Source organism: Chroicocephalus ridibundus, chromosome 21, assembly GCF_963924245.1.
Source record: "Chroicocephalus ridibundus chromosome 21, bChrRid1.1, whole genome shotgun sequence".
NCBI lineage: Eukaryota > Metazoa > Chordata > Aves > Charadriiformes > Laridae > Chroicocephalus > Chroicocephalus ridibundus.
Window position 1 is genome coordinate 3,204,745 of NC_086304.1, and position 27,971 is coordinate 3,232,715.

At 66.8% G+C, this 27,971-nt stretch overlaps 1 protein-coding gene across 3 annotated transcripts in view; it reads right to left on the bottom strand.

Moving 5' to 3' along the window:
• The window catches only part of KIRREL1 (kirre like nephrin family adhesion molecule 1), a 30,786-nt gene extending 3,080 nt beyond the window's left edge, over nt 1–27,706 (bottom strand). Inside the window, exons 1-12 of one of the 3 annotated variants that reach the window (XM_063357292.1) lie at nt 27,526–27,706; nt 5,571–5,720; nt 4,797–4,946; nt 3,111–3,268; nt 2,850–3,000; nt 1,658–1,763; nt 1,368–1,516; nt 1,147–1,274; nt 930–1,056; nt 681–781; nt 373–571; nt 96–203 (exon numbers count right to left, since the gene is read on the bottom strand). In XM_063357292.1, the coding sequence (XP_063213362.1) occupies nt 96–203; nt 373–571; nt 681–781; nt 930–1,056; nt 1,147–1,274; nt 1,368–1,516; nt 1,658–1,763; nt 2,850–3,000; nt 3,111–3,268; nt 4,797–4,946; nt 5,571–5,720; nt 27,526–27,577 (1,579 nt within the window). In that variant the 5' untranslated portion in view covers nt 27,578–27,706. Of the gene's footprint in view, nt 1–95; nt 228–372; nt 572–680; nt 782–929; nt 1,057–1,146; nt 1,275–1,367; nt 1,517–1,657; nt 1,764–2,849; nt 3,001–3,110; nt 3,269–4,796; nt 4,947–5,570; nt 5,821–27,525 lie in introns of those variants that run through there. The other 2 variants (XM_063357291.1, XM_063357289.1) reach the window with 2 other exon arrangements.
• Nucleotides 27,707–27,971: the final 265 nt, after the last annotated feature.

The following is a 27,971-nucleotide window of genomic DNA, read 5'->3' on the forward strand; positions in this document are numbered from 1 at the left end:
TCCCGCTCCCACCCCGTGGGTGGCATCTCCGCCATGGGTGGCACCCACGGTCCCCTCTGCTGTGTCTGCAGACCCCCCCCTTGTCCCCCACTCACTTCCTTTCCGGCGCCGGTAGAGGAAGCAGGCGAGCGCCACGAGGAAGCTGATGACGAGGATGCTGGCCCCGATGGTGGCACCGGCGATGATGCCCACGGGCAAGACCTCTACAGGAGACGGGGAGACGTTAGCTGGGGACAGGGGACAGGGGAACTGCCAGGAGGTGGCCGCAGCAGGAGGGCGCTTGCCCTCGCCGAAGCCCCGTTGCCCACAACACCCGAGACCTAGCCAGCCCCCTCGGCGTGCCAGGTGGCCGCCGTGCCGTGCCGGCGCTACCTTTCTCCTCCAGCTGGATGATGGCGGTCCCCGGCCCGAAGCTGTTCCAGGCCGTGCAGTTGTAGCGGGTCTGGAAGTCGGCGTCCATGACGTTGTTGATGGTGAGGGTGGAGAGGACCCCGCTGCCCGTGTTAGTCCGCTCCACCGTGTACCGCTCCAGCGTCCCTGCCTCCAAAATGTTCTCCTTCCAGGCCCACGCCTGGCCCCGCCAGGGAGGGGGGGAGAAGGGGCTGCGTCAGCACCCGCAGCTCAGCGTTGTCCCCAGAACTCCCCTGTCCCCCCCGCCGGCCCCCCGCGGTGACACTCACGATGCGGTCTGGGGGCGGCGTGCTGCCGATGAAACACTCCACCTTGCCGCGGTCCCCACGCACCGCGTACTGCACGGCCTCGCTCGAGATGATGGGGGGGCCTGCGGGAGGCAAGGGGCGGGGGGGGCTTGACCGAAACCCCGGCTTGCGGGGGACACACAGTTGTCACGGGCATCACAACTGCATCCGCCCATCCGCGTCCTGGATGGGGGTGTGGGACGGGGGAGGGCCTGGGGGGACGTCACTCACCGTTGACGAAGAGGGTGACCTCGCGCTCGCCCACGCCGATGCGGGGGACGATGGCTTTGCAGACGTACTGCCCCGCGTCCGCTTGCGTGACGGACTTCAGGTACAGCTGGTTGCTGTTGCTTAGGACCTGGGTGCAAGCGCCGTGGTAGCATCAGGGAGGGGGCACCGGACACCTCCCTGGCCCCCCCCCCCCCAAAGCTTGGCCACCGGACCCTACCATGTTGGACTCCTTTTTGGTCCAGGTGAGGGTCAGCGGCGGGTTGCCGGACCACACGCACGTCAGCGTCACGTCGGAGCCGATGTCCGTGACGGTGGGTTTGGGGTCCACCACGATGCGAGGGGCAACTGGAGAGATGGGGGAGAGGGTGAGGAGCGGAGCCGCGGGGGGGGAAGTAGCACCCCGTGGGGGCTGGGGTCGGGGGGGGCCGCCCCACTCACAGTGCACGTCCACCAGCGTGCTGACGTTGGTGCTGCCGATGTCGTTGTGCACCTCGCAGGAGACGGGCTCCGTGAAGAAGGTGTAATCCACCTGCGTGTCGTACTTGTTCTCCTTGGCATCCTCGATGATCACCCCCCCCTTGGCCCACCTGGCAGGGGGCAGAGACCCGAGGCGGGTGCCTTCAGGGGATGCGCGGGACCCTCATGGCCCCGTTTGGCCCCGCCCCGTCCCCATGTGATGCTAAAGCCAAGCCAGGAGGCTGGGGAGGGACCTCCTGGGGGACCCTCACCTGTAGCCTTTGATCTCGGGGTTGGCGGTCGCCATGCAGGTGAACACGACCCTCTCGCCCTCCTGCACCGTCTGGGGCTGGATGGACAGGGTGACGGTCGGGGGATCTGCGGGAGGGCGGACGGAGCCGTCACGGGCGCTGGCGCAGGGTCAGCGTGGCGGAGGGAGAGGGGACGAAGGGACAGTCCCCCTGCCCAGCGCTGCCGGGGCTGCCTGCGTCGCCCCCTCCCCGCACCGCCACCCAGGGCATGGCCCGCAGTGCTCTGATGCTCGCTGTGGGCACCCAGTATCCCTGCCTGGGGTGGGTGCTCACCATGGGTGCCCTCCATCCCTTCCCAGTGTGGGCATCCAGCATTCCTGCCCATCCTGGGTGCCTGCTGTGGGCACCCAGCATCCCTTCTCGGTGTGGGTGCTCACCATGGGTGCCCAGCATCCCTTCTCGGCGTGGGTGCTCACCATGGGTGCCCAGCATCCCTTCTCGGTGTGGGTGCTTGCTGTAGGCACCCAGCATTCCCTGCCCGATGTGAGAGCCCCACATCCCTTCTCGGTGCGGGTGCTCGCCATGGGTTCCCCACATCCCTGCCTGGTGTGGGTGCTTGCCGTGGGTGCCCAGCATCCCTTCTCGGTGTGGGTGCTCGCCATGGGCACCCACCATCCCTGCTTGGTGCGGGTGCTCCCTACGGGTGCCCCACATCCCTGCCCGGTGTGGGTGCTTGCCGTGGGCGCCCACCATCCCTGCGTAGCACGCGTGCTCGCCTTGGGCACCCAGCAGCTCTTCCCGGTCTGGGTCCCCAGCATCCCTTGTGGGTGCGGGTGCTCGCCATGGGCACCCAGTGTCCCTGCCCATGGTGGGTGCTGCCGGCCCCAGCAGGGCAGAGCCTTCCCGCAGCAGCCACTGGAGGTCGGTGTTCACCACGAAGTCCCAGTCTGGCCTCCGGCCTGGCACCGGCCAGCTGGGACTGGGCGAATCCCCAGCTGGGACTGGGCGAATCCGCAGCTGGGACTGGGCAAATCCCCCCTGCTGTGGGCACAGCACCACTGCAGGGACCCACTCCAACCACGGGGCCAGGATCCCCCGGCCACCCCATGATGCCCAGGAACCCCGAGAACTCACCAACCCCGAGAGCCCCCACTACACCCCGGTGCCGCCCACACGCAGGGATCGTCCCCTCCGCCCCCCGGCAGCTACTCACGGTGAACGTTGAGTTTGACGAAGGTCTCCTTGCCCGCCGGGATGGCGTCGTTGGTGCTGCGGCAGGAGAACACCCGCCCAATGTCCAGGTCGGTTGGGTTGATGGCGAGTTGGCTGGTGGTTGTCTCCCGCTTGCCGTCGGCCAACACCTCCTGCCAGGGAGAGGGGACAGTCCCCGTTGGCTCCCAGCACCACGCTGGGGACACCGAGGCATGGTGTGGGGCGGAGGGGATGGACGCAGGGTCCCAGTGTGTCCCCATACCGTGCTGGTGATGGCTCCATCCTGCTGGAGCCCATCCCGGTACCAGACGATGGTGGCCGCCGGCTTGGCGCTGCGTGCCCGGCAGGTCAGGTTGTATGGCGTCCCCGCACGCAGCAGGATCTCGGGGGCTCCGTCGATGGTGGGGTCCTCGGGGGGGACTGCAGAGGGGAGAGGGGACACCGGGTGGGTGCCGGCTGCCTGGAGCCGGGGCTCCTTCCCACAGCCCCGGGCACAGACCCCGCTCCAGCCGACGTGATGCTGAAAAATTGATCGTGCTCCGACAACGGGAGGGTGATGGAGGGCAGCGGGGGCAGAACTCCTCCCCGACAGCGGATCCTCAACGGGGCCGGCGCCGCCTGGGTATTAATCCTCTTTTTGATCAGGAGCTAAAGCCCCGTTACTGATTTATTAGGGCTGGGCTCTCGGGGAGAGATAAAGGCACCGTTTGGCGTCGGGAAGGAAACCGCGTGCCGGCAGAGGCCAGGGCAGGAGGCTGGGCTGGGGGTCCCCGATGTGGGGGCTCAGAGAGAGGGGCTCAGGGCCGGGGGGGGGGTGGTTGGTGCCACGTATGCAGAGATGGATGTGCTGGAACGGCCTCGGCTGTTTGCGAACCCCCCCTCGGCTGTTTGCGAACCCCCCCCTTGGGGGAGCTGGCGGTGACGGTGGAAATGGGGAGGAGGTGTCTGGCGGAGGAGTGTGGCTGTAGGAAGGGCAGAGAGGGACCCCCCCCACCCCCCCCACCCCCCCTGTATGGGGACCCCAATGCCAACAGGAGCCTCCTCTGCCCAGGGAACCCCCATGTCCAGGGACCTCTTTGTCTGGGGACCCTCCAGGGACCTCTTTGTTTAGGGACCCCCCTGCCTGAGGAACTCCCTGCCCAGGGACCCCCATGCCCAGGGACCCCCCCTGCCTGGGGACCTCCTTGTTTGGGGACCCTCATGTCTGGGGACCCCCCTTCCCAGGGACCCCCGTTCCTGGGGAACCCCCAGCTGAGCCCCACGCTGGGCAGGGGACGCAGAGGGACCCCACTGAGCTTGCCCGGGGATGGAGTCCCCCCCCAGCTTTGGCAGTGCCACCCCAAAGACCCTGGGGCAGGGCTGTTCCCACCAGCCTGCAGCCCCCCTAGGCCAAGCACGGCCCCTTCGGGCTGGGGGTCCCCGGGGACCATCCCTGTCTGGGGGGGCGCGGGGAGACGCTCCAGCGGCTGCGGCGTGGGGAGAGCCGCGCTGCTCAGTACCCCAGCCACATCTCCCGCTCGCGCGCCTTTTATCTCCCAGCTTTCTAATGGGAATTTCAATGCCAGGGGAAGAAGGAGAGAGAGGGGAAAAAAAAAAAAATTAAGAAAAGCAAGAAATCCGCCCCAAAACCCCATTCATGCAACATTTCCTCTGCGGCTCCAGCATCTTCTTTCCTTATTTTTTTTTTTTTTTTTTTTTTTTTTTTTTTTTTTTACAAGACACAAAAGTCAGGGAAATCAAAGTTACTGCACTCGTAGGTCCCGTAACTCAGCCACGGCATGAATATAGATTAAGGCATTAAAGATAATGGCACATCCAGGCTGCCGGAGGGAAGGGGGAGGGCGGCAGCGCAGGCAGCGCCAGCCTTTCCCGCGCCTGCGAGCGGCCACGCTGCCCGCGACGGCACGGGGGACATGGGGGACAGGACAGGGGGGGGCTGGCTCCTTACTCAGCACGGTGAGCTTGGCCCGGCGGGACCGTAGCGCGGCCTCAGTGGCCTGGCACTCGTAGACGGCGTCATCGGAGAGCTCGGCGTCGGTGATCTCCAGGTTGTACTGGCCCGAGTCGGCCGTGCCCACGATGCGGTAGCGCGGCCAGGCTGCGGGGACGGCACCGCGGGGGGGTCAGCGCGGAGGGGCCGGGGTTCACCCCAATTCTTTGGGGGATACTCCAGGGCCCCTTTTTGAGGGTGGGAGGGACCCCCCTGTTCATGGAGGAGCAGCTCCTGCCCGTTGCGGTGCAGCCTGGGCAGAGCTGGGGTCTCCGCCTGCGCCCGGTGCCAGCCCCGGTGGGGACAGGGGCAGCCAGCGGGGACCTGGCACGGGTGGGATCCCTGGCACGGGTGGGATCTCTGGTGCGCGTGGGATGCTCAGTGCATGCAGGGACCCCGGTGCGCGCAGGGACCCTGGTGCGTGCAGGGACCCCATAGTGTACAGGGACCCCGGTGCGTGCAGGACCCCCGGTTTGTGCAGGGACCCCGGTGCGCGCAGGGACCCTGGTGTGTGCAGGAAGGGGCAGAGCGCGGACACCCAGCCAGAGCCGGTGCTTCGCTGCTGGGACACGTGGCCCCGGCCCCGCAGCAGCCAGGGATGCTGCACAGGGAGCTGGGAAACCCGGCGGAGGGAAGCAGCGCTGCCGATGTAACACCGGGAGCCTCCTGCGCGGTGACAGCCCCTGCCCCGCTCAGCGACGTCCCCAGAGCCACCCGCCACCCCGTGGGTACCTTTGAGCCCCTGCCCCATGCCCAGGGCGAGGCCGTCTTTGGTCCATTGCACGATGCCGGAGTAATTGAGCACCACGCAGGAGAGGACGATCCGCTGGCCGGCCACCACCGTCTGGTCCTCCGGCTCCTCCACGAACCGCGTCTGCGCCACTGGGGACAGAGGAGGGGGATCAGCCAAGGCCTGGGGTGCCACGCACGCCGGCGGCTGTGCCGGCAGCACCCGGTGCTCCGTCATGCCGGTGGCTCCAGCACCGCGGAGTTGCCTCCAGCACGACCCCCCCCCCAAAGCTGCCCGTGGCCCCCGGAGGTTTCGGAGGGGTTGCTGAAAGTGCGGGACCCCCCGAGCCTGGCTCTGCCGCACCCCTGAGCCCCTGCCCAGCGCAGCAGCCGGGATTGATCCCGGTGCCCCGGCATGGCGCCTGTCACGCGGCCAGCGGGTATCGAGCAGGACACGGCGGCCGGGGGAGGGGGGGATGCGTGGGGTGTGCCACCGCGGTTGTGCCTCACACACGCGTGTGCTGCCGGCCGTGGGGCAGGGGATGGGGACCAGGACATCCCCAGGGATGGGGAGCGGGGCATCGCGGCGGAGCTGCCTCTCCCCTGGCAGTTTTTCCCCCGCTAAAGCCTATTTTCTAAAATATTCAAATGATTTCCGCCGTGGCGCGGGAGAGGGGGAGGCAGAAATCCCTTTTGGGGATGAGCGAGCTGCGGATAAGGAAGCCGCTAAGTCCCCAGCATGGCCTCTGCCGTGGCACGGCGCGGCTGTGCCGCTCACGGGGTGCCCCATGCCCGTGCCACGGCCGTGCTGGGCACAGCCACAGCTTGGGCACCCCAACCCGCCTGGGTTTGTCCCCAGCTCGTGCTGTGTCCCCGGAGAGCCGGGGGCTCCCTCCTGCTTTTGATCCTGCAAAAAAAGCCCCTGACAGCTCCCCAATTCCCCACGCCGCAGCCCGGGCTCCTGCCTCCCTTCCCGGCAGCGCTCGCTCTGCGCCGGCCCTGGGGACACCGCGGTGCTGCCAGGCTGCCTGTCCCCACCGAGGGACACGCTGGCGCTTGGCACCCCCCTCACCATGGCCGGCGTGGGGGACCGAGCCGCCACCTGCCCGTGGGTGCTGGCACGGGGTGGGGTACGGCGGTGCCGCAGGGTCTTGAGCTGGAAACATCCCAGCACCCAGATGCCACCTGGTCATCCCCAAAACCCCGGGATGGGGCGCGCCAGGATCCCTGGGACATGGTACCCTGGGATTGCTGGGACGTGGCACCCAGGATCCCTGGGATGGGGTACCCCAGGATCCTCGGGACGTGGCGTCCCATGATCCCTGGGACAGGGCACCCCAGGATGCCTGGGATGGGGCACCTCCGGATCAGGCACCCCAAGATTCCCAGGAATGGGGCACCCCAGGATTCCTGGGACCTGGCACCCTGGGGTCGCCAGGACATGGCACCCAGGATCCCCTGGATCAGGCACCCCAGGTTCCCTGGGATGGGGCACCCAGGCATCCTTGGGATGGGGTACCCCCGGCTCAGGCACCCCAGGATCCCCAGGATGGGGCACCCCAGGATCCCTGGGATGGGGTACCCGCAGGGTGGGGTACCCAGGGATCCCTGGGATAGGACCCCCCTGGATCAGGCACCCCGTGACGGGGCACCCCAGCACAACAGGGTGCAGCAAACAGGCCGCTGGCTGCGCAACAGGGACCCGCAGCCGTGATTTGGGGACAATCCCAGCTCCCAGCCACCCTGGGGTGTCCCCGTGCCATCGCCCCAGCACCCCCCAGCCCACGCTCTCCAGTCCTGTGCCCCCCCCGCCCCCCGGGAGGGGAGACAGAGCAGGGACGCGGGGAGGGAGCTAAAGGGAAGGAGAGGCGAGGGAAGGAGGGGAGCAGGGATGGGGGGGCCGAGGGGAGGGGGAGCGGAAAAGCAGAGCGGAGATCAAAGAGGAAGGTGCCTGGAGAGAGGTGGGTGGGAGGGAAGATCAGAGCCGGGGAAGGGGGGGGCGAGACAGGCGGGAGGAGGCGCAGGCAGCGGCGGCCGCCTGCCAACAGCATGGGGGGACACGCAGCCCCCCGCCTGCCAACAGTACGGGGGGACACGCAGCCCCCCGCCTGCCCGATGGCACAGGGGGACACGCAGCCCCCCGCCTGCCAACAGCACGGGGGGACACGCAGCCCCCCACCTGCCCGACGTCTCGGGGGGACACGCAGCCCCCCGCCTGCCAACAGCATGGGGGGACACGCAGCCCCCCGCCTGCCAACAGTACAGGGGAACACGCAGCCCCCCGCCTGCCCGACGTCTCAGGGGGACACGCAGCCCCACGCCTGCCAACAGCATGGGGGGACACGCAGCCCCCCGCCTGCCCGACGGCACGGGGCTGGCACCGCCTGGCAGCAGGCGGGCATGGAATGGGGGTGGCATGGCACTGGGCTGGCACCAGGATGTCACCAGGTACCGTGCTGGTACAGGGCTGGCACTGGTCTGCATGGCACCAGCCTGGAATGACACGGGGCTGTCACCAGGCTGGCATGGCACCAGGCTGGCATGGCACAGGGCTGGCACTGGGCTGGAATGGCACAGAGCTGGTACCGGTTGGCATGGCACAGAGCTGGTAGCGGTCTGCATGGCATCAGCCTGGCATGGCACAGGGCTGTCACCAGGCTGGCATGGCACCAGCCTGGCACTGGGCTGGCATGGCACCATGCTGGCACCATGCTGTCATGGCACCGTGCTGGTACAGGTCCCCATAGCACTGGCCTGGCATGGCACTGGGCTGGCACCAGGCTGGCGTGGCACTGGGCTGGCACTGGGCTGGAATGACACAGGGCTGGCATGGCACAGCACGGGGGTGGCATGACACTATGCTGGCACCAGCATGGCATGGCACTGGGCTGGTGTGGGTGACAATGGCAGGCAGCGAGGAGCTGCCCGCTCTGGATGCTCTGCCCTCCTCCAGCCGTGCCAGCTGCCCCTGCCCGGTTGGCAAATTCCAAGCCGGCCGCTAATCCCGGCGGTGGGTAATCGGCTGCGGTGGGCATTTAGGCTGCGAGCTCCCCGGGCACCAGCTCCTTCTTCCCCGGCAGGGCAATGACGCCCCGTGGTACCCACCTGGCGTGGCGGGGATGCGACCGCCACCATCCCCCCCCGTGCCCATCACCGAAACACAGGACCCTCCTGCACCCCAGCGCCCGACGCAGCCGTTCCCCAGGGCAGGCACCGGGGGGGGGGAGCCGGTGCCACCCACCCCATGCCAGCCGAGGTTGTCAGAGCAGGGCACCGTCAGCGCCCGATTCATGCCGGCTTCTGCCTCCTTCCTTTCCCCTCCTCTCCTGGAAGGGCCTTTGCTGGTGCCCCCAGGGACCGGCCCCCCGAGTCCTGGCGGGCGAAGGGCTGTTTAGTCTGGAGCAGGGCGATACGGGGCCAGCGGGCGCGGGGGAGGCCGCGGGCAGAGCCATTGCCGCGGCGCAGCCAGCGCTGAAAGCCTTGCCGTGGCACGGGGCCTTGACGCGATGCCGAGGAGACGGGCGGCCTCCCGAAGGCTGGAGGCTCAAAAAGGCAGGGGGTGGCCCCCATGCCACCATGGCCCCCACGGTGGCCCACACCCCCCCCCCGATACCGGTCCCCTGTGAAGCATCAACACCTCGGCACATCTGATGCCACCCACTCCTCACCCTGCGCGGGCACGGGGGGGGGGGGGATCGTGGCACGGTGGCCCTGCGCTCTGAGCGTTCGCGCACACGCGCGTGCACGTGTACGTGGGCGTGTGTGCAGGGGAACATGCCTGTGCGCACGGAAACACATGCATGTGCGCAGGGGAATACACGTGTGCGCAGGGGAATACACGTGTGTGCATGGGAACGCATGGGAGCATGTGCCTGTGTGCACGGGAACACGTATGTATGCATGGATATGTGCATGTGTGCATGGGAACACATGCCGGCGTGCATGGGAATGTGCATGCATGCATGGGAATACACGTGCGTGCGTGGCAGCACGTGCTGCGTGCATGGATTGTGCATGCGTGCATGGGAATGTGTCTGTGTACATGGGACTGCACGGAAGCACGTACATGCGTGCACGGGAACATGCACATGAGCGTGGAAGTGCACGTGTGTGCATGGGAATACACGTGTGTGCATGGCAGCATGTGCCTGTGTGCATGGGAACACACATGTGTGCGTGGGAATGTGCGTGGGAATGTGCCTGTGTGCATGGGAACACACATGTGTGCGTGGGAATGTGCGTGGGAATGTGCCTGTGTGCATGGGAACACACATGTGTGCGTGGGAATGTGCATGGGAATGTGTCTGCGTGCATGGGAACACACATGTGTGCATGGGAATGTGCGTGGGAATGTGCCTGCGTGCATGGGAACACACACGTGTGCATGGAAATGTGCGTGGGAATGTGCCTGTGTGCATGGGAACACACATGTGTGCGTGGGAATGTGCATGGGAATGTGCCTGTGTGCATGGGAACACACATGTGTGCGTGGGAATGTGCATGGGAATGTGCATGGGAATGTGTCTGTGTGCATGGGAACACACATGTGTGCGTGGGAATGTGCGTGGGAATGTGCCTGTGTGCATGGGAACACACATGTGTGCGTGGGAATGTGCGTGGGAATGTGCCTGTGTGCATGGGAATGCATGGGAGCATGTGCATGAGTGCATGGGATTACACACGTGTGCATGGGAGCATGTGCCTGTGTGCATGGGAATAGACGCGTGCATGGCAGCGTGTGCCTGTGCGCGTGAAAACACACGTGCGCGCGCCTGGGAGTGTGCACGTGTGCGTGGGAATACGCGTGTGCACGTGGGAGCACGCGCCTGCGCCTGTGGGAACATGCCTGTGTGCCCGGCACCGCACGGGAGCACGCCCGGACGTGCCCGGGAACACGCACGCGTACAAGGGGATACACACGTGTGCGCGTTCCCCGCGTGCGCGGCACCGCGTCCCTGTGCCCGAGAGACACCCGTGTCCCGGGCGCGGGGGCGCGTGCGCGCGGGCAGAGGCGGGTGGCGGGGCCCTGCAGGGCTCTCCCCGCGGGCACACGCGTGGCTGCTGCGTGTCAGCCCGTGTTGCCGGGCGCGGGGGGGCCGGGGAGCCCCACTCCCGGCCCTGTCTCCCTCTATTTATCAAATGAAGGGCTGATTAAGCCCTGGGGCTGCCGCTCCAATCTCCCTCTCTCTCCTCTCGCTATTAAACTCAGGGTTCAAAGAAAAGCTTTTTATTCGCGCTGACAGCTTTCAGATGGAGCTAAATCTCTCCGCGCTGGAGGTTTTTGCTTTTTTTTTTTTTTTTTAAATTTTTTTTTTTTTTGGCTTTTTTATTTTTTGTATTATTTTATCACTCTCCCTCCTCCCCTTCCTCTTCTCGCTGCTTTTAAATTTAAGCCTTCCCCCCCCGCCTCTTTCCTCTTCCCAAGTTCTTCGCTTCTATTTATATGGGGGAAAAAAAAAACCCAGGCAGGGAAGGGAGGGAAAAAAATAAACCCACCCTTCACTGGTTTTATTCCGCGGGAGAGAAAAGAGGATTTGGCTTCCTTGGGGCCCTGCCCGGCAGAGCGGAAAAGGGAGAGAAGGGCAGGAGGAGAGCGCGGCTGGCTGCTGCGCGGGGGGCATCGCTCCCGTCCCCGTCCCCGTCGCTGTCACCGCGTTGTCACGGCCCCGGCGCCCCGAGCCACCCGTCACCCGGTGCGAGGCGATGGGATGGAAACAGAAAAAAAAAAAAAACAAAAAAAAAAAAACAAACGCAAAAGCGCCGCAAACCGGCCCTGAAACGACCCGGCGAGGGGCTGGCGATGGAGGGGGACCTCCATGGGGAAACTGAGGCACGGAGTGGGGGCTGAGCTCAGCCCCCGTGTCCCGCTGAGGGACGGGGACGGGGACGCAGCCCCCGCGGGGTCCCATCCTGTCGGGTGCCGTGGCTCGCCGTGATGCGCCAGCACCGAGATGTGATCGGTCCTGGCACGTCCCCGTGCTCCCCCCGCTCCGCCTGGCGTCGGGGGCTATTTTAGGCTCCGGCAATTTGGGTCTTTCAGCTAAAAGCCGGCCACGGCTGGGGGCAGGGACACGGGTGGCTGGTGGGGGCTGGTCACCCCCCTGCCCTGCGCGGCCCTGGGGTGGCAGCAGGGCCCCATCCCGACCCCAGGGACGGGAGCGGGGCTGGGACAAGGCTCCGGTGAGGTTTCCCGGCGAGGGTCCTCGTTTCGGGGATGCCCCCGACCGTCTCCCGCAGCATCCCCGCGTCACCCCCGGCCCCCGCTCGGGGGGCCCATCCGGCGGCCGCCCTCCCCGGCAGCGCGCGCACCCGCAGCTCCCGGCCCCTAAATTGGTATTTGCTGGCGAGGGTCCCTGGTGCCATGAAGAATTGATGAGGCTCCTCCGCCGCCAGTACTGGCCGGGAGGAGGCCGAGCCGCCCGCTCCGAGAGCGGCTTGGCAGGAAAAGCCGCTTCCGCTCCCCGTTCGGAGTCCCGCAATGCCGCCCTTCTCTCGGCTCCTCGCGCCTCTCGGCTTTGCCACGCTAACGCGGCTGGATGGCGGGGGCCAAAGCCGGAGCAGCTCCTGGGGGGACCCTGGGATGGTGATGCTGGGGGGTATCAGCGTGGTGATACCGGGGGTACCAGTGTGGTGATGCCGGGGGTACCGGTGTGGTGATGCTGGGGGTACTGGTGTGGTGATGCCAGGGGTACCGGCGGTACCAGCGTGGTGATGCTGGGGGTACTGGCATGGTCATGCTGGGGGGTACTGGTGTGGTGATGCCAGGGGTACTGGGGGTACGGGTGTGGTGATGCTGGGGGTACTGGTGTGGTGATGCCAGGGGTACTGGGGGTACGGGTGTGGTGATGCTGGGGGTACTGGTGTGGTGATGCCAGGGGTACTGGGGGTACGGGTGTGGTCATGCTGGGGGTACTGGTGTGGTGATGCCAGGGGTACCGGTGGTACCAGCGTGGTGATGCTGGGGGTACTGGCATGGTGGTGCTGGGGGGTACTGGTGTGGTGATGCCAGGGGTACTGGGGGTACCAGCGTGGTGATGCTGGGGGTACGAGCGTGGTGTTGCCAGGGGTACCAGCACGGTGATGCTGGGGGTACTGGGGGTACCAGTGTGGTGATGCTGGGGGTACTGGCGTGGTGATGCCAGGGGTACTGGGGGTACCAGCATAGTGATGCCAGGGGTACTGGTGTGGTGACACCAGGGGTACCAGTGTGGTGATGCCAGGGGTACTGGGGGTACCAGCATAGTGATGCTGGGGGTACCGGCGTGGTGATGCCAGGGGTACCGGGGATACTGGTGTGGTGATGCTGGGGATACTGGCATGGTGATGCCTGGGGTACCAGCATAGTGATGCTGGGGGTACTTGTGTGGTGACACCAGGGGTACCAATGTGGTGACGCCGGGGGTACTGGCACCAGGGACCCATCCCAGTGCCGACCCCACCATTTGGGGGTCACAGCTCTGTGTCCCCCCCGCCCCCCCAGCTTCGTTACCAGCCCCTGGAGCATCCTCGGCGCGTCGACCCCATTTGACCAAAATCTCTCTCCTGTAATCCCGCTCTGATTGACATTAATTGAATATTACTATCCTTTAATTCCTCGTTAATTGAATCCCGCTGCCGCTGCTCCGGGATGCGCGGCGAGCTGGCAGCATCCCCGCTGGGCCAGCATCCTCCGTGCCTGGTTGCCCCCGTCCCCATCCCCTCCACGCCAGCATCCTTGGTGGCCGGTTGTCCCTGTCCCCATCCCCGCTGTGCCAGCGTCCCCGGTGACACGTTGTCCCCATCCCCGTCCCCATCCCCGCCATGCCAACAGCCTCAGTGGCTGGTTGTCCCCATCCCCTCCATGCCAGCATCCTTGGTGGACAATTTTCCCTGTCCCTGTCCCCATCCCTGCCATGCCATCATCCTTGGCGGCCGGTTGTCCCCATCCCCACCATGCCATCATCCTCGGCAGCCGGTTGTCCCCATTCCTGTCCCCATCCCCGCCACACCAGCATCCTCAGCAGCCAGTTGTCCCCATCCCTGCCACGCCAGCATCATCGGCAGCCGGTTGTCCTCGTCCCTGTCCCTGTCCCTGCCACGCCATCATCCTCGGCGGCCGGTTCTTCCCATCCCCATGCCCATGCCCATCCCCATCCCTGCCTCACCAGCATCCTCAGCAGCCAGTTGTCCCCGTCCCTGTCCCCGTCCCTGTCCCCGCCACACCATCATCCTCCGCAGCCTGTTGTCCCCGTCCCCATTCCGGCTGCCTCCGGACCCTGCGCCCTGGCTGCGCTCCCGGCACTGGCGAGTCCTCCCCATCCCGGCAGGAACGGAAAGTATTTCAACACCATCATATGACGCCAGCGCATCGTTGGCGAGTGCCCAGCGCCCGGGCTTGGGAGGCACCGGGACGGGGCCGCATCCAGCCTGTCCCCCCCCCGCCCCCCGCCCCTGCCGCCATCTCGGGGGATGTGGCTTTGCCCGGCCGAGCGTCCCCGGCTGCCGTGACCCCGTTACTTCTGCGCGTGCGATGGCGGTGGGAAAACCGGGGCTGTTTTACCCAAAACTGCCCCCCGAGGGGGGAAACCAGGCGGGGGCGGGGGGGCACAGGAGCCCCCGCAAACCACCCGCAGACCACACAGTGCCTCAGTTTCCCTCGGGGCTGTGCGTCCCTCCCTGTGGCTGGGGACACTTGGGCATCCCCAGTGTCCCCTCAGGCTGGCGGGGGCCGCTCCGTGCTTCACCCCCCCCCGGCTCCCTGCTCCCGAAGCCGGCGGTAGCGGAGCTCTCCGGGGAAAGGATGCTCCAGTTATTTTCATTTTTTAAAAGGCAAAATTATAAAAACAAATGAGGAGGAGATTGGTTCCCCTCCCCCGGCCCCGCCACCTCTCCTCCCCACCCGCTTTCAGCAGCGCCGGGTCCCCACCGCCTCCCCGTGCCCCCACCGCCGTCACCTTGACCATGCCACCCCGGCACGGCACCCCCCCGGAGCACCGGGATGCAGGACGGGCATCCATTGGGACCGGGGCTCCCCATCCCCTCTGTGCCACCCCGGCATGGCATCCCCCGGAGCACCGGGATGCGGGATGGGCACCCACCAGGACCGGGGCTCCCCATGCCCTCCGTACCAGCCTGGCACGGCATCCCCCGGAGCACCGGGATGCGGGACAGGCCACCCATCGGGACCGGGGCTCCCTGCACCCTCTGTGCCACCCCGGCATGGCATCCCCCGGAGCACCGGGATGCGGGAAGGGCCACGCATCAGGACCGGGGCTCCCCACACCCTCTGTGCCACCCCAGCATGGCATTCCCCGGAGCACCAGGATGCGGGACAGGCCACCCATCAGGACCGGGGCTCCCCGCACCCTCTGTGCCACCCTGGCATGGCATTCCCCGGAGCGCCGGGATGCGGGAAGGGCCACGCATCAGGACTGGGGCTCCCCGCGCCCTCTGTGCCACCCCGGCATGGCATCCCCCGGAGCGCCGGGATGCGGGAAGGGCCACGCCTCAGGACTGGGGCTCCCCACACCCTCTGTGCCACCCCGGCATGGCATCCCCCGGAGCGCCGGGATGTGGGACAGGCCACCCATCAGGACCGGGGCTCCCTGCACCCTCTGTGCCACCCCGGCATGGCATCCCCCGGAGCGCCGGGATGCGGGAAGGGCCACGCCTCAGGACTGGGGCTCCCCATTCCCTCCGTGCCACCGAAGCGCCTGCGGTGACCCCAGCTCTGCCATCCATCCATGTCCCCGAGAAACCAACGTGCCATGTCCGTCCCCGCCGCGGCGGCACCGGCTTCTCCCGTAACATCCCAATTTCTCATTTCCCGGCCCAGCCGCCGTCGTCGGCGACACCAATCTCACAACAAATTTAGCAGCTCATTTCCCAACCGCTCAAATATTCCACCTCCATTATTCCCTGGGCAGGGAGACGGGCGCTGGCGTGCCGCGCCGGCACCTCCGTGTCGGACCCCATCGAGCTCAGCCCGAGGGAGGGGCGCGGGGACAGACCCCCGCTACCCCGGGCACCGCTCCCCGGGCAGCAGCCTCAGGTTGCCACGGTCCCCAGGAGATGCCGGCCGCGCTCCCGGGGAAACTGAGGCAGGGGGAAGGGGGGGAGCAAAGGGAGATGGGGGGCCATCAGCCCCAGGATGACCCCCCCCCCCCCCCGTGGCCCCAGGTCGTCATTAGAGACGGGGTAAAAATGCGCAAGGCGGGGACCCCCACGAAACAATTTTCAATTAAAATCTCGTCGGGAAGAGGCGTAAATACCGGGGGAGATGACGTGGTGGAATTGGGTTCTATTTTTCCTTCCCGAGGAGCCTTAAATATTCCCCCACCTAATAATAATAATAATATAAAAAAAAAAATAAAAAAAAGAACTCCCGACTTACGAAACAACATATAAATTCCCCTCGTAATTACATTATTTTCAGCGCTGCAAAGATGCCAATAAAACAGAAACCAGCGCCGGGGCAGAGAGAGAGAGAAAATAGAGACGAAAAGAAATGAATTGCTTTAGCGCGGTACGGCAAACGAGCCCGGCTGGGGCAGTGGGACCGTGGGGGCCGGACCCCCCCCCCGTTACTGCCCCACGGAGCCCCCACTGCCCCCCTCCCCACAGTGCCACATGTGGGTGTCCAGGGTCCAGCCCTTTGGGATCCCGGTTTGGGGGTCCCGGCAGGAATCCCCGCGCCCCCCCGCTGCAGGCAGAGGCTGAGGGGGGGTGGGGGGGTCGGGGGGGGGTGTGTGTGTGTGTGTTTGTCTCCCTCCCACCTGCCCCGCGCCGGGGAAGGACCCGTCGGGGGCCCGGAGTTGGGGGAAAAACTCGGCCCCTTTTCTGCTGCCGTGAAAGGGGGCAGCCAGGCAGAAAGACAAAGGGCTCGGCCGGCCCCGAGCGGGGCGACGGGGGGCACGGGGGGGCACGGGGGGGGCACAGGGGGCCAGGCAAGGCCAGCGGGCAAGGGTTGCAAGGAGCGACGCAGGGGGCACGCAGCGGCTGTGTGCTTGGACACAGGGGGAGTGTGTGTGTGTGTGTGTGTGTGCGCGCACATATGTGTGTGTGTGCATACGTGTGTGTGCGCACGTGGGTGTGTGTGCACGTGTGTGTGCGTGTGTATGTGCATTTGCATGTGGGTGTGTGCACGTGTGTGTGTGTGCATACATGTGTGTGCGCGTGTGCGTACGCTTGCACGTGTGTGTGTGCATGTGTGTGTGCGTGCACGTGTGTGTACATGCGTGTGTGTGCATGTGCGTGTGTGTGCGTGCACACATGTGTACACGTGTATGTGCGCGCACATGGGTGTGTGCATGCATGTGTGTGTGCGTGTGCATGTGTGTGTGCGCACGTGCGTGCGTTTGCACGTGTTTGTGTGTGTGCACGTGTGCGTGCATACATGTGTGTGCAGGTGCACGTGTGTGTGCACGTGTGTGTGCATGCATGTGTGTGTGCATATGTGTGTGTGCACGTGTGGGTGTGGGTGTGCGCGTGTGCCTGTACATGTGTGTGTGCACACATGTGTGTGTGCGCGCACGTGGGTGTGTGTGCGTGCACATGTGCTTGGACAGGAGCACGTGTGTGCGTGTGTGCGTGTGTATGGGCCGTGTGCTTGGATGGGAGAGTGTGTGTGTGTGTGCGCACACGTGTGCGATGCCGGCTTGCATGGGAGTGTGTGCACGCACCTCTGTGTGCACGCGCCTGTGTGTGCACGCGCCAGCTGTGTGCTTGCATAGAGTGCACGTGTGCGCGTGTGTGCGCGCGTGAGCTGTGGGCTTGCACGGGAGTGTGTGTGCGTGTGTGTGTGCGCGTGTATGAGCTGTGTGCTGGCATGGGAGTGCGCGCGCGCGTGTGTGTGTGTGTACACACCAGCTGTGTGCTTGCACAAGAGTGTTTGCGTGTGTGTGCATGCACCCGCTGTGTGTACGTGTGTACGTACATGTGTGCACGTGTGTGTACATGTGTGTGCGTGTGTGTACGTGTGAGTACGTGTGTGTACGTGTGTGTACGTGTGTGTGCACGTGTGTGTACGTGTGTGTGCGTGTGTGTACATGTGAGTACGTGTGTGTACGTGCGTGTGCATGTGTGTACGTGTGTGTACACGTGTGTTTGCATGTGTGTGCGTGTGTGTGTGCGTGTGTGTGTATGTGTGAGAACGTGTGTGTACATGTGTGTGTACGTGTGTGTACGTGTGTGTGCATGCCCCCTTCCCCCGGGAATATCCGTGCCCGTAAGAGCCGGGGGGCCGCGCGCAGGCCGTGTGTGCGCACACGCGTGTGCAGCCACGTGCACGCCCCGCCCGAGGCTGGACACCCCCAAAGGAGCCCCTTCAGCCCCTGGCACCCCCGGGGGGGTGTGTGGTGTGTGTGTGTGTGTGTGTGTGTGTGTTTGTGTCACCGCTGGGGCTGCTCCGAGGCTCCGCAGAAGGGGCGAGGGCGCGGATGGGGGCTGCCTTCGCACCCCAGCCTTCCTCCTCCTCCTCCTCCTCCTCCTCCTCCTCCTCCTCCTCCCACCCCCCACCTCCCCAGCGCTGCCCTTTGCGCCGCTGCCAAACAAAGGCCTGCGCTGCAGATGTGCGGGACGGGACGCTCCAGATGTTGCTCCCGCCCCGGCTTTCCCGGGGTCACCCCCCCACCCCCCCACCCCCACCCCCCCCCGCGGTGTGTGCCCCCCCCCCCCCATAGTGTCCCCAGGGACACCCAGCATCTCCCAGTGGGGACCAGAGCCAGGTCCCCCCCCCCGGCCTGAGCCCCACCGCCCCCCCCCCCGAGGGAACGCAGGCATCCAGGCCCCCTCCTGACACCCCCCCCGCACCGTGGTCCCCCCCCCCCCGCCGTGAGCATCCCCCCCCCCCGTAGCGTCCCCAGGGACACCCAGCATCTCCCAGTGGGGACCAGAGCCAGGTCCCCCCCCCCCGGCCTGAGCCCCACCGCCCCCCCCCCCGAGGGAACACAGGCATCCAGGCCCCCTCCTGACACCCCCCCCCGCACCGTGGTCCCCCCCCCCGCCCTGAGCATCCCCCCCCCCCCCGTAGCGTCCCCAGGGACACCCAGCATCTCCCAGTGGGGACCAGAGCCAGGTCCCCCCCCCTCCAGCCCCGGCCTGAGCCCCCCCCCCCCCCACCCCGCGAGGGAACGCAGGCATCCAGGCCCCCCCCCCCCGACCCCCCCCAGCAGCCCGAAGGAGCTGGCGGAGCCTCTCCCCTTGTTATTTCCTCTTCAGTGCTGGGGCTGTCGGGATGCTGGAGCAGCGCTGTTTATTGGCTTGAGTTTAATTAATTTGTGTAATATCCCTGTTAGGAACAATGTCTAATTAAGACTTTTGTTTGTGTGCGTGGGGCGGCGGGGAGGGGAGGGGAGGGGAGGGGGGGGGGGGGGGGGGGAGAAGCTCTTCTTTGGGAAAAAGGGGTGGGGGGGTGGGGGGGAATAAAATTCCCTCCTCATTAATGAAGGGGAGGGGAAAAAAAAAAAAAAAAAAAAAAAAAAAAAAAGGCAAAAAAATCAAAAAATTTAAAGAGCGCTGGCAGCCTTCCACCGAGCCGCGCTCGTTACAGATGTCTTAATGAGACATCGCTTAATAATGGGATTATCGTTCACATTGAAGCGGGGCCGCGCAGCTGCGGGAGGCTCCCAGACGGGCCCCCCCCGTCCCCCCCCACCCCCCCGTGTCCCAGGGCAGGGAGAAGGATGAGTCGGGGGAGGCCGCAGGCCACGCCACCCGTGGGCCCCCCGCCCAACGCCGTGCCTCAGTTTCCCCCCCCCCCCCACGCGTGGCACCCCGAGAGTCGCCGAGGAGCTGAGGGCAACCCCCCCCCCCCGCCCCCCCATCTCCGGCAGCTCGTTTCCATCCCCGGCAAACGGGGTTTAATTAAAAAAAAAAAAAACCAAAACCACCAAAAAAACCCTGATCCGGGAGGAAATGGGTTTGAAGGGAAAGAATCGACGGGGGCGCGGGTTGGTGTGTGTCCCCCCCCCGCCCCGGCTCCGGCTGCCCCCCCCCCCCCCCAACGCAGTGGGGACCCCAGGTTGTCCCCCTGGGGGCTCCCTTCCCCCTCGGCTCCCCAAAAGGGAGGAATTTTGGCTCCTTGCCCTCCCCGGCAGCAGCCGGGGGAGGGGGGGGGATGGACAAGGACAACCCTGGGGGGGTGGGACCCCCCCACCCAACCCCTCCTCGGACTGGGGAGCCCCAGTGGCACCCCCAAAACCGCCTCCATGACGATTTGGGGCTGCGGGGTCCCACCCCCCCCCCCTTGAATTATTTTTTTTTGGGGACGGGGGGGGGGTCTCGCGGGAGTTTGAGCCCAGCAAAGACCCCCCACAACCAGCTTGGTCACCCCAAACTGGGGACACTGGGGTCCTCGCTTGTTGGGGGGGGGGGTGGGAGAGGGGGATTGGGAGCATCCCGTCCCCAAGCGTGGGGGGATGCAGCGGGGTGACCCTGGATTTGGGGGGGGGGGTACACACCAGCCCCCCCCCCCCCTCCGGGGGCTCTGCGAAGGCTGGTGGGGAGAAGCCGGAGCTGGAGGGAGCAGCCCTGGCTCCCGCTCCCCGCTCCTGCGGTCGGAGCCCAGCAATGATCCCACAAGCCTGGAATTTGAGGAATTTCCTGCCAAGGCTCTCTGGAAAGACGAGGGAGAGAAAGAAAACCCAGAGCTTAACCCTCAGCTCCCCGCGCCCGGCCCAGACCCCCAGCAAGGGGGTGGCAGGGCTAGAGGTGGGGGGGGGGGGTGTGTGTGTGTGCATTTTTTTGGGAAGGGGGGGAAATGTTTAGCTTTAGGGATTTCTTCTCGCTGCTCCATGGATTTTTGGGCCGCCGCCGGAGCGCCGGGGCCCCCACGTTGGGGTTGCCCGCGTTTATAGAGACAGTAAAGAGCTTCGTGCCTCAGTTTCCCCACTGCTGCTCTCCCGCACCCCACCCCTCTGCCCCCCAGCCCAGCACGAGCCCCCGAGATGCCTTTGGTAGCCCACTGGCCCGGCCGGGGTGGGGTGTGTGTGGGGGGGAGCTCAGCACCCCCAGCCCTCCCCGGGGACACGCCGCGGAGCTCTGCGGGCCCCCAGACCAAGGCTGGGAAATCTCCTCTTGAATGTTTAAAACTCTTATTTTTTAAATCAAATCCACTTGAAACGGCGGGGGTTTGGTTTTTGGGGTTTTTTTTGAATTAAAAAACAAAACAAAACAAAACAAAAAACAAGAAAGGAAGGGAGGAAGCACGAGAGGAGGCAGCTGGAGCCCCCCCCCCGCCCCCATAAGGGGTTAAGGGGGTTTGGCAATGGGAGCTGGGCACCCAAACCCAGCCCAGGGCACCCAGACCCCCCCACCACCACCCCCCCGGCTTTGTCCCCAGCCCCCTTCCCGTCCGGCAGCGGCACCGGGATATTCCCATCTCCAGCCCCTCGCTGCTCCCGTGCCCGGCGGGAGAGGTGACCCGGGGAGGGGCCACCCTGGGTGCCCCCCAGTCCCGCAGCTGCCCCGGGATGGGGCTCACTGGGTGTCCCCGGTGTCAGAGACCAAGGTGGGGGGGTGTCTTTGCCTGGGGGAGACCCCCGCGACAGGGCCGCAGCCTTCGTCCCGCTCCTCTGCATCACCCCGTGTCCCCCCGACGGGGCTCGGCCTTCATCCCGCTCCTCTGCATCGCCCCACGTCCCCCCAGACGGGGCTCAGCCTTCATCCCGCTCCTCTGCATCATGCTGCGTCCCCCTCCGATGGGGCCTCAGCCTTCGTCCCGCTCCTCTGCATCGCCCCTTGTCCCCCCCGATGGGGCCACAGCCTTCATCCTGCTCCTCTGCATCACTCCATGTCCCCCCAACGGGGCTCGGCCTTCATCCCACTCCTCTGCATCGCCCCACGTCCCCCCGACGCGGCTCGGCCTTCATCCCGCTCCTCTGCATCGCCCCACGTCCCCCCAGACGGGGCTGAGCCTTCATCCCGCTCCTCTGCATCGCCCCATGTCCCCCCAGACGGGGCTCAGCCTTCATCCCGCTCCTCTGCATTGCCCCACGTCCCCCCCGACGGGGCCACAGCCTTCATCCCGCTCCTCTGCATCACCCCATGTCCCCCTGACGGGGCCACAGCCTTCATCCCACTCCTCTGCATCACCCCACGTCCCCCCAGACGGGGCCACAGCCTTCATCCCGCTCCTCTGCATCGCCCCACGTGCCCCCAGACGGGGCTGAGCCTTCATCCCGCTCCTCTGCATCACCCCATGTCCCCCCATGTCCCCCCAACGGGGCTCAGCCTTCATCCTGCTCCTCTGCATCGCCCTGCGTCCCCCCCCGATGGGGCCTCAGCCTTCGTCCCGCTCCTCTGCATCGCCCCACGTCCCCCCAGACGGGGCCACAGCCTTCATCCCGCTCCTCTGCATCTCCCCTCCTGCCCCAAGGTGGTGGCGACGCTCCCGGGGGCGCAGCGGGGTGCACGCCCGCACCCCCTCGCACGCCCACGTGCTGCCTCGCACACCCACGCCCGCACGCTCCCTTGCACGCCCGCACGCACACTTTCCCCGGCTCCTTTTCTTTGCCGTTCCTATGGCAACCCCTCCAAGGCACACAACCGCTCTCCGATTGGAAATAAAAGTTGTTTTTCCTCCCCTCCTCCTTTACTCCACTCTTTCGCTTCTCCCCCCCCCCCCCCTTATTTTGATTTCCATTTGGATCATAATCCGCCCGTTGCTATGGCAGCGCTGGCAGCCCTTTATGTCCCAGCCCTTGCAGAAAAGGCCTCTCTCCCCCTTTTTCCCTTCCCTGCGCCTTCCCCAAGTGGGTTTGCTCTTCAAATCCCTCCTTCCCGCCATCCCCTCGCAGCAGCGACCTCGGCATCGCCGCATCCAGCCCAGCACCGGGGCCCGGCGTCACCGGCTGCGCCACATCCGATGCCACACCGACGGGACTTTTGTGGCGGGTGGGTGGAAGGGAGCTCGTTTCCCAGTTCCCAGCCCCGATAGATGCATCCCGGCGGAATCCAGGCTGGAGCCCGGACCAGAGCTCCATCCCTTTTGCAGACAGCCTTAACTCTGCCCCATCACCCGGCTGCGCTCCTCGCTGAGCATCCTCCCTGCGGGAACCCGATGGGGTCCTCGCCCCAGCACCCTCCCCTCTGGGCTGGTACCCGGGGGGCTCCTCGCTGAGCACCCTCCCCTCTGGGCTGATGCCCGGGGGGCTCCTCGCTGAGCACCCTCCCTCCAGGCTGGTACCCGGGGGCTTCATCGCCCAAAGGTCCTCCCCTCTGGGCTGGTACCCGGGGGGCTCCTCGCCCGAGCATCCTCCCCTCTGGGCTGGTACCCAGGGGGCTCCTCGCCCGAGCATCCTCCCCTCTGGGCTGGTACCCGGGGGGCTCCTCGCCCGAGCATCCTCCCCTCTGGGCTGGTACCCGGGGGGCTCCTCGCCCGAGCATCCTCCCCTCTGGGCTGGTACCCGGGGGGCTCCTCACTGAGCATCCTCCCCTCTGGGCTGGTACCCAGGGGGCTCCTCACTGAGCATCCTCCCCTCTGGGCTGGTACCTGGGGGTTTCTTCACCCAAGCATCCTCCTCTTTAGGTTGGTACCTGGGGGGGCTCCTCATGGAGCATGCTCCCCCCTGGGCTGGTAGCCAGGGGGCTCCTTGCTGAGCGTCCTCTCCTTTAGGTTGGTACCCGATGGGTTCTTCACCCGAGCATCCTCCCCTCTGGGCTGGTACCCAGGGGCTCCTCACTGAGCATCCTCCCCTCCAGGCTGGTACCTGGGGGTTTCTCCACCCGAGCATCCTCCCCTGCGGGCTGGTACCCAGCGCTGCCCACTTGCCCACGCGGAGGGCGACGTGGTGGCCGTGCTGCCACCAAGAGAAGTGACTGTGGCTGACGCTGCCAGCGCGGGATGGTCCCTCGGTCGCCTCCGTCTTTCCCTGCTCGCCGCCTCCCTCCCACACCGTGCCCACTCCTGGCTGGGAGCAGGAGGTTATGAAAATGAGCTGTGTGCCCAGGAGACTGTAATTATCTGCTAAGTGTGAAAGCTGGAGTGATTAATTAAGAGATAATAAAAAGAAAAGGAGGCTAGAGAGGGAATAACGGATGCTTTGATGATAAAACCTGAGGTAAGGCAAGCAATTAGGGGAATCTTTATGGAGAGTTAGCTATAATCCCCGCGTTGCCCGCGCGGCGGGGGGCTGCGTGTCGGATGGATGGACCCACAGAAGGTGGCGGAGGAGCAGCGAGGCCGGGCAGGCACCGCGTCCCACCATCCCGTGCCCGGAACCGGCTCCGGCATCCCCGGGGATGCGCTGCCCGGGACGGTCGCGCATCCCAGGTAGGATCTAGGCCAGGAGGAGGAAAGCTGGCTCGGGATTAAACCAATCCCGAATTAAAGGACGGGAATGTAATTAACGCCGCTCAGCTCTGATGGGGGGCAGAGAGGTGCCCAACGACCCTCAACTCACCTCCGGGCGGTCGGGCTGCCAGAGGTCACCGCGGACGGACAAACGGACGGCTCTGGCAGAAAACGGGTGGGATGCTGGCGGGGGCTACCGGGGTGGGGGGCTCTGCGGTTGGGCTGGCTGCCTCCCCGCCGGCAAACCGGGCCCCAGCGCGGCAGCGGGTGATTCAGCCCTGGCACGGGCTGCCCAGGCAAGTCCCGGCACGGGGCGGTGGCAGCGGAGCCCGTCCCGCCGGCCCCGAAGGCAGCGGGGCAGAGCCCGGGGGGCCGCATCCGGACCCCTCCCGCGGGGCTACGGCACATCCCCACCTCGCTCCGCTCCCCCCCCCCCCCCAGAGATGGAGCAGCCCCAGAGTGGGGAAGGGGCTTTGGTCCCTTCCCGCGCCCACCCCGGAGAAAGGAAAAGCGTCGGCAGAGCCCCACCAGCGCCCGCGAGCCCCCGTCCCAGTTGCCAAAATGGTTTCCTGCAGGGTGGCTGTGGGGCTGGGGGCGTCATCCTGCTGCGGGGCAGCGGGGGGAGGGACCCGCCACAGCTCCGTCCCCCCACCGAGGGTTTTGGGGACAAGGGGGGTGTTATGGTTGATCGCGGTGACCCAGGGTCTTGCCCAGGGGGGACGTGGGGGGGGCTGGCACGGGTCTGCCTGGCATCGGGGGACACACTGCAAGAGCCTGGCTGCTGCCACCGCGCCGCCGGCCACGGCAGGGCCAAACCGGAGCCGGAGCAGCTCCTGTGGGCCCAGGGCACCCTGTGCCCGCGGGGACTCGGGGGGGGACGGGGGTCACCCCGGGCCAGCGGCCGAGGGAAGCCCAGGGTCCCTGTGGCGGGGCAGGCAGAGCCACCAGCATGGCCACCGCTCCCCCGCTGCCCCCAGCCCACGGCCAGGGCACAACACCCAACGCCCGGAGCGGGGCAAGGGCCACCGTCCCGTCCCCCCCCCACGTCTCAGCCCCGGAACGTCTCCGGAGGTGTGGGGGGGGCTTTTATTACCCTGCAGCAGACGACGACGGTCATCTTACAAACCACATCACGCCACCGCCGCGCCGGCGGCACGCGGGGACCCAGCCGCTGCCCCTCCGCCGGAGGGAGGACGGGGGGCAGGTGCCCCCCACTGTCCCCATCATCCCCCCGGGCTGTGCTGGGACCCTCAGGACCTTCCTTCCCCCACCCCTGGTGGCAGGGGGGGCATTAACAGCCCGGATTGGGGCCAGGCCACCCTGGCATCATCCCTCCTGCCCTGGAAATCTGGGGCCAAGGGGCCAAATCCCCCCATCCCAGCCCCATCCCAGCCCCATCCCAAAGAGTCCCCACCAAAGGGACCAGCCTGACCTCAAACCACCCCGGTGCCACCCCCTGCTCCTACAGCGGTGACGGCCCCCCAAGGGAGCCGGGGCATGCACTGAGCGTGCTGGGTCTCAGCCACACACCGGGGTGGCCCACGAGCCCAGGAGGGGCCCACACGAGCCCCCGTTGCCACCTCTCCACCAGCCCCCCCATCTCTCCACCGTCTCAGTTTTTGCTGCTTTTAAGAGGGAAAGGCGGGGGGGGGGGGAATTAAAAAAAAAAAAAAAAAAAAAAGGCCTCACAGAGAGGAAAGAGAAGAAGAATCGCCCAGAAAATGAATAAATATTTCAATTTGAGGCGCAATCACGGCGAGTGATTGAAACGGGGGGAAGAATAATGGGTTTCATTTAGATAAGATACAGAAAATTATTTAGTGAGAAATGAAGAGTGATGAAACCCATTCAACATCTTTGTGCGCAGCGACATGAATGGCACCGACACCCCCCCCCCCCCGCCGCCCCGGACATGCGCGCACACACCAGCCAGCTCACGATGGGGGGGGGGCGGGGGGGAGGAACCCCAAATTTAGCCCCCTCCAACAACAGCGGGACCCCCCCCCCCCCCACCCCCCAGCACCCCAGTTTGGAGCAAGGCTTGTCTCCGACGCAGGAGCAAAACTTCCATGGTGGGGACCACGCCGGGACGGGAGGGACTGGGGGGGGTCACTGGGTCCCTCGCCCAGGGGTGTGACCCCCCCCTCCCAGAGTCCCCACGGGACCCCCAGGCCCAGCCATCCGGCTTTTCCCTCTGCCGAAACGGCGATGCCGGAGCTGGGCCCCTTCTCCCAACCAGATCCACATGGCACCGGGCGGGAGAGCGGGCGCTTTTGTTCCTGGGAGGGCAGCGGAGCCCCCGCCGTGCTCCCCCCAAGCCCTGCGCGGGGGAGCCTGGGATCTGCCCCCCCCCCCCCCCGGCCCCCCTAAGAGGCTTTACACGCTCCTTTTAAACCCCCGGGTCGACTCAATTTTTTTTCCCCTCCTCCTGGCATCTTAGCAACGCCGCCCCCTTAATTAAAAATTAGATTGGATTTTGCAGCAGGGAAGGAGCCCGGAGGCCGGGCAGGGGCTGCCCCGGCTCCAGCCCCGCGGAGGTGGGGGGACGAGCCGGGCTGAGACCTGGCGAGCTCACTGCACGCATGGGCGCGCTCCCCCGCTCCCCTCGCACCCTGGGGAGACCGAACCTCGGGGAGGCCCTGAAGGGGGGGGGGGGGGGGGGGGGGGGGCAATCGGGCCGTCGTCCCGTCCCCTTCCCCCCCCCCCGTCTTGCTCTGCGTGACCTTGGCTGAGCGACTCCCCCGTGCCTCAGTTTCCCCGAGAGGGCACCGCGCAGCCCTTTGGGCGGGCGGTCAGAGAGGGGAGGGGGGGCTCTGGCCAGCCCCCCCCCCCCCGGCTTGCAGCAAGCCCTGGAAAGCGGGGGGTGGGGGAAGAGGGTGCCCCATGCTCCCCCCCCCCGGCCCCTCTCCAAAGGGCTGACCCCCTCCGCTCCCCACGGACGGACGGACGGACGGACGGCAGCCCCCCCTCGGCTCCCCGCCAGCATCGCCGCGTCCCCCCCCCCGCCACCATCAGCCCCAGCAGCTGGGGGGGGGCCAGGGCACAGTCCCCCATTGCTGGGGCACCCCGGGGTCCCCCCGCCTGCCCGACACACACAACTTCTCGCCTCCGACCCCCCCCCGGCCCCCGGCTCCTCCGGCCTCGCCGCGACCCGCCCCGGCCCCGCCAGCACCGGGCCCTGGGACCCCGCGGGACCGGGACCAGCACCCAGACTCGGGGCGGGGCGGGGCGGGGCGGGGGGGGGGGAAGACGGACAAAACCTTGACCGCAGAGCGGGGCATCCATCGGGACCAGAGCCGGGGGGACAGACGGGAGGGGAGAACCGGACCCCACGGTGAGGGGGTGTCCGCTGGGGACCGGACCGGGGGGTCCCAGCTGCGGGGCGGGGAGGGGGGGGGAAGGGGAAGCGTGGCGGGGGGGGGGGGGGGTGGGGGGGGGTACCACCGTCCCCGGGACCGAACCCGCCGCTTCCCGAGGGCCGAAGCCGGCCGGACCCGCTCTCATCCCAGCGGCAACCGGGCGGCACCGGAGCCGCTGCCGGAGCCCAGCCGGGGCTGGAGCGCTGCCCGCCGAGTTGGGACTCGCACTTCGGGCGGCCCCGCCGCCGCCGCCGCCCGGTGCCCGGTCCCCGATGCCCGGTGTCGGTCCCCGATGCTCGGCGCCCGGTTCCCGATGCCCGGTACCCACCTTGCCCGCGGGTATCGGCGAGAGTCAGAAGGCAGAGGAAGAGGATCCGCATGCTCCCGTCCCGGCCGCGCTCCGGGCAGGGGCCGCGGGGGGTGGCCGCTGCCCCGCTCCGCCCGGCCCCGCTACCGGCCCCGTTAGAGCATGGCCCGGCCGGGGATGGGGCCGGGGAAGGGCCGCTGGCTCCGCTCCGCGCCCGACCGCGCCGCTCCGCGCCGAGCCCCGGAGTGTGCGGCCGGCGGGCGGGGCGGCGGGCGGGGCGGGGGGGCGGGGGCAGCGGGGAACGGGGGGGGGAAACGGGGGGGGCGGGGGCACGGGCGGGTGGGTATGGGAGGGGGAATGGCGGGGCGGGGGCACGGGGGGGCAATGGGGGCAGTGGGCATGGAGGGGGAAATGGGGGGGGCAATGGGGGGGCGGGGGCAAGGGGGGTAGGTATGGGAGGGGGAATG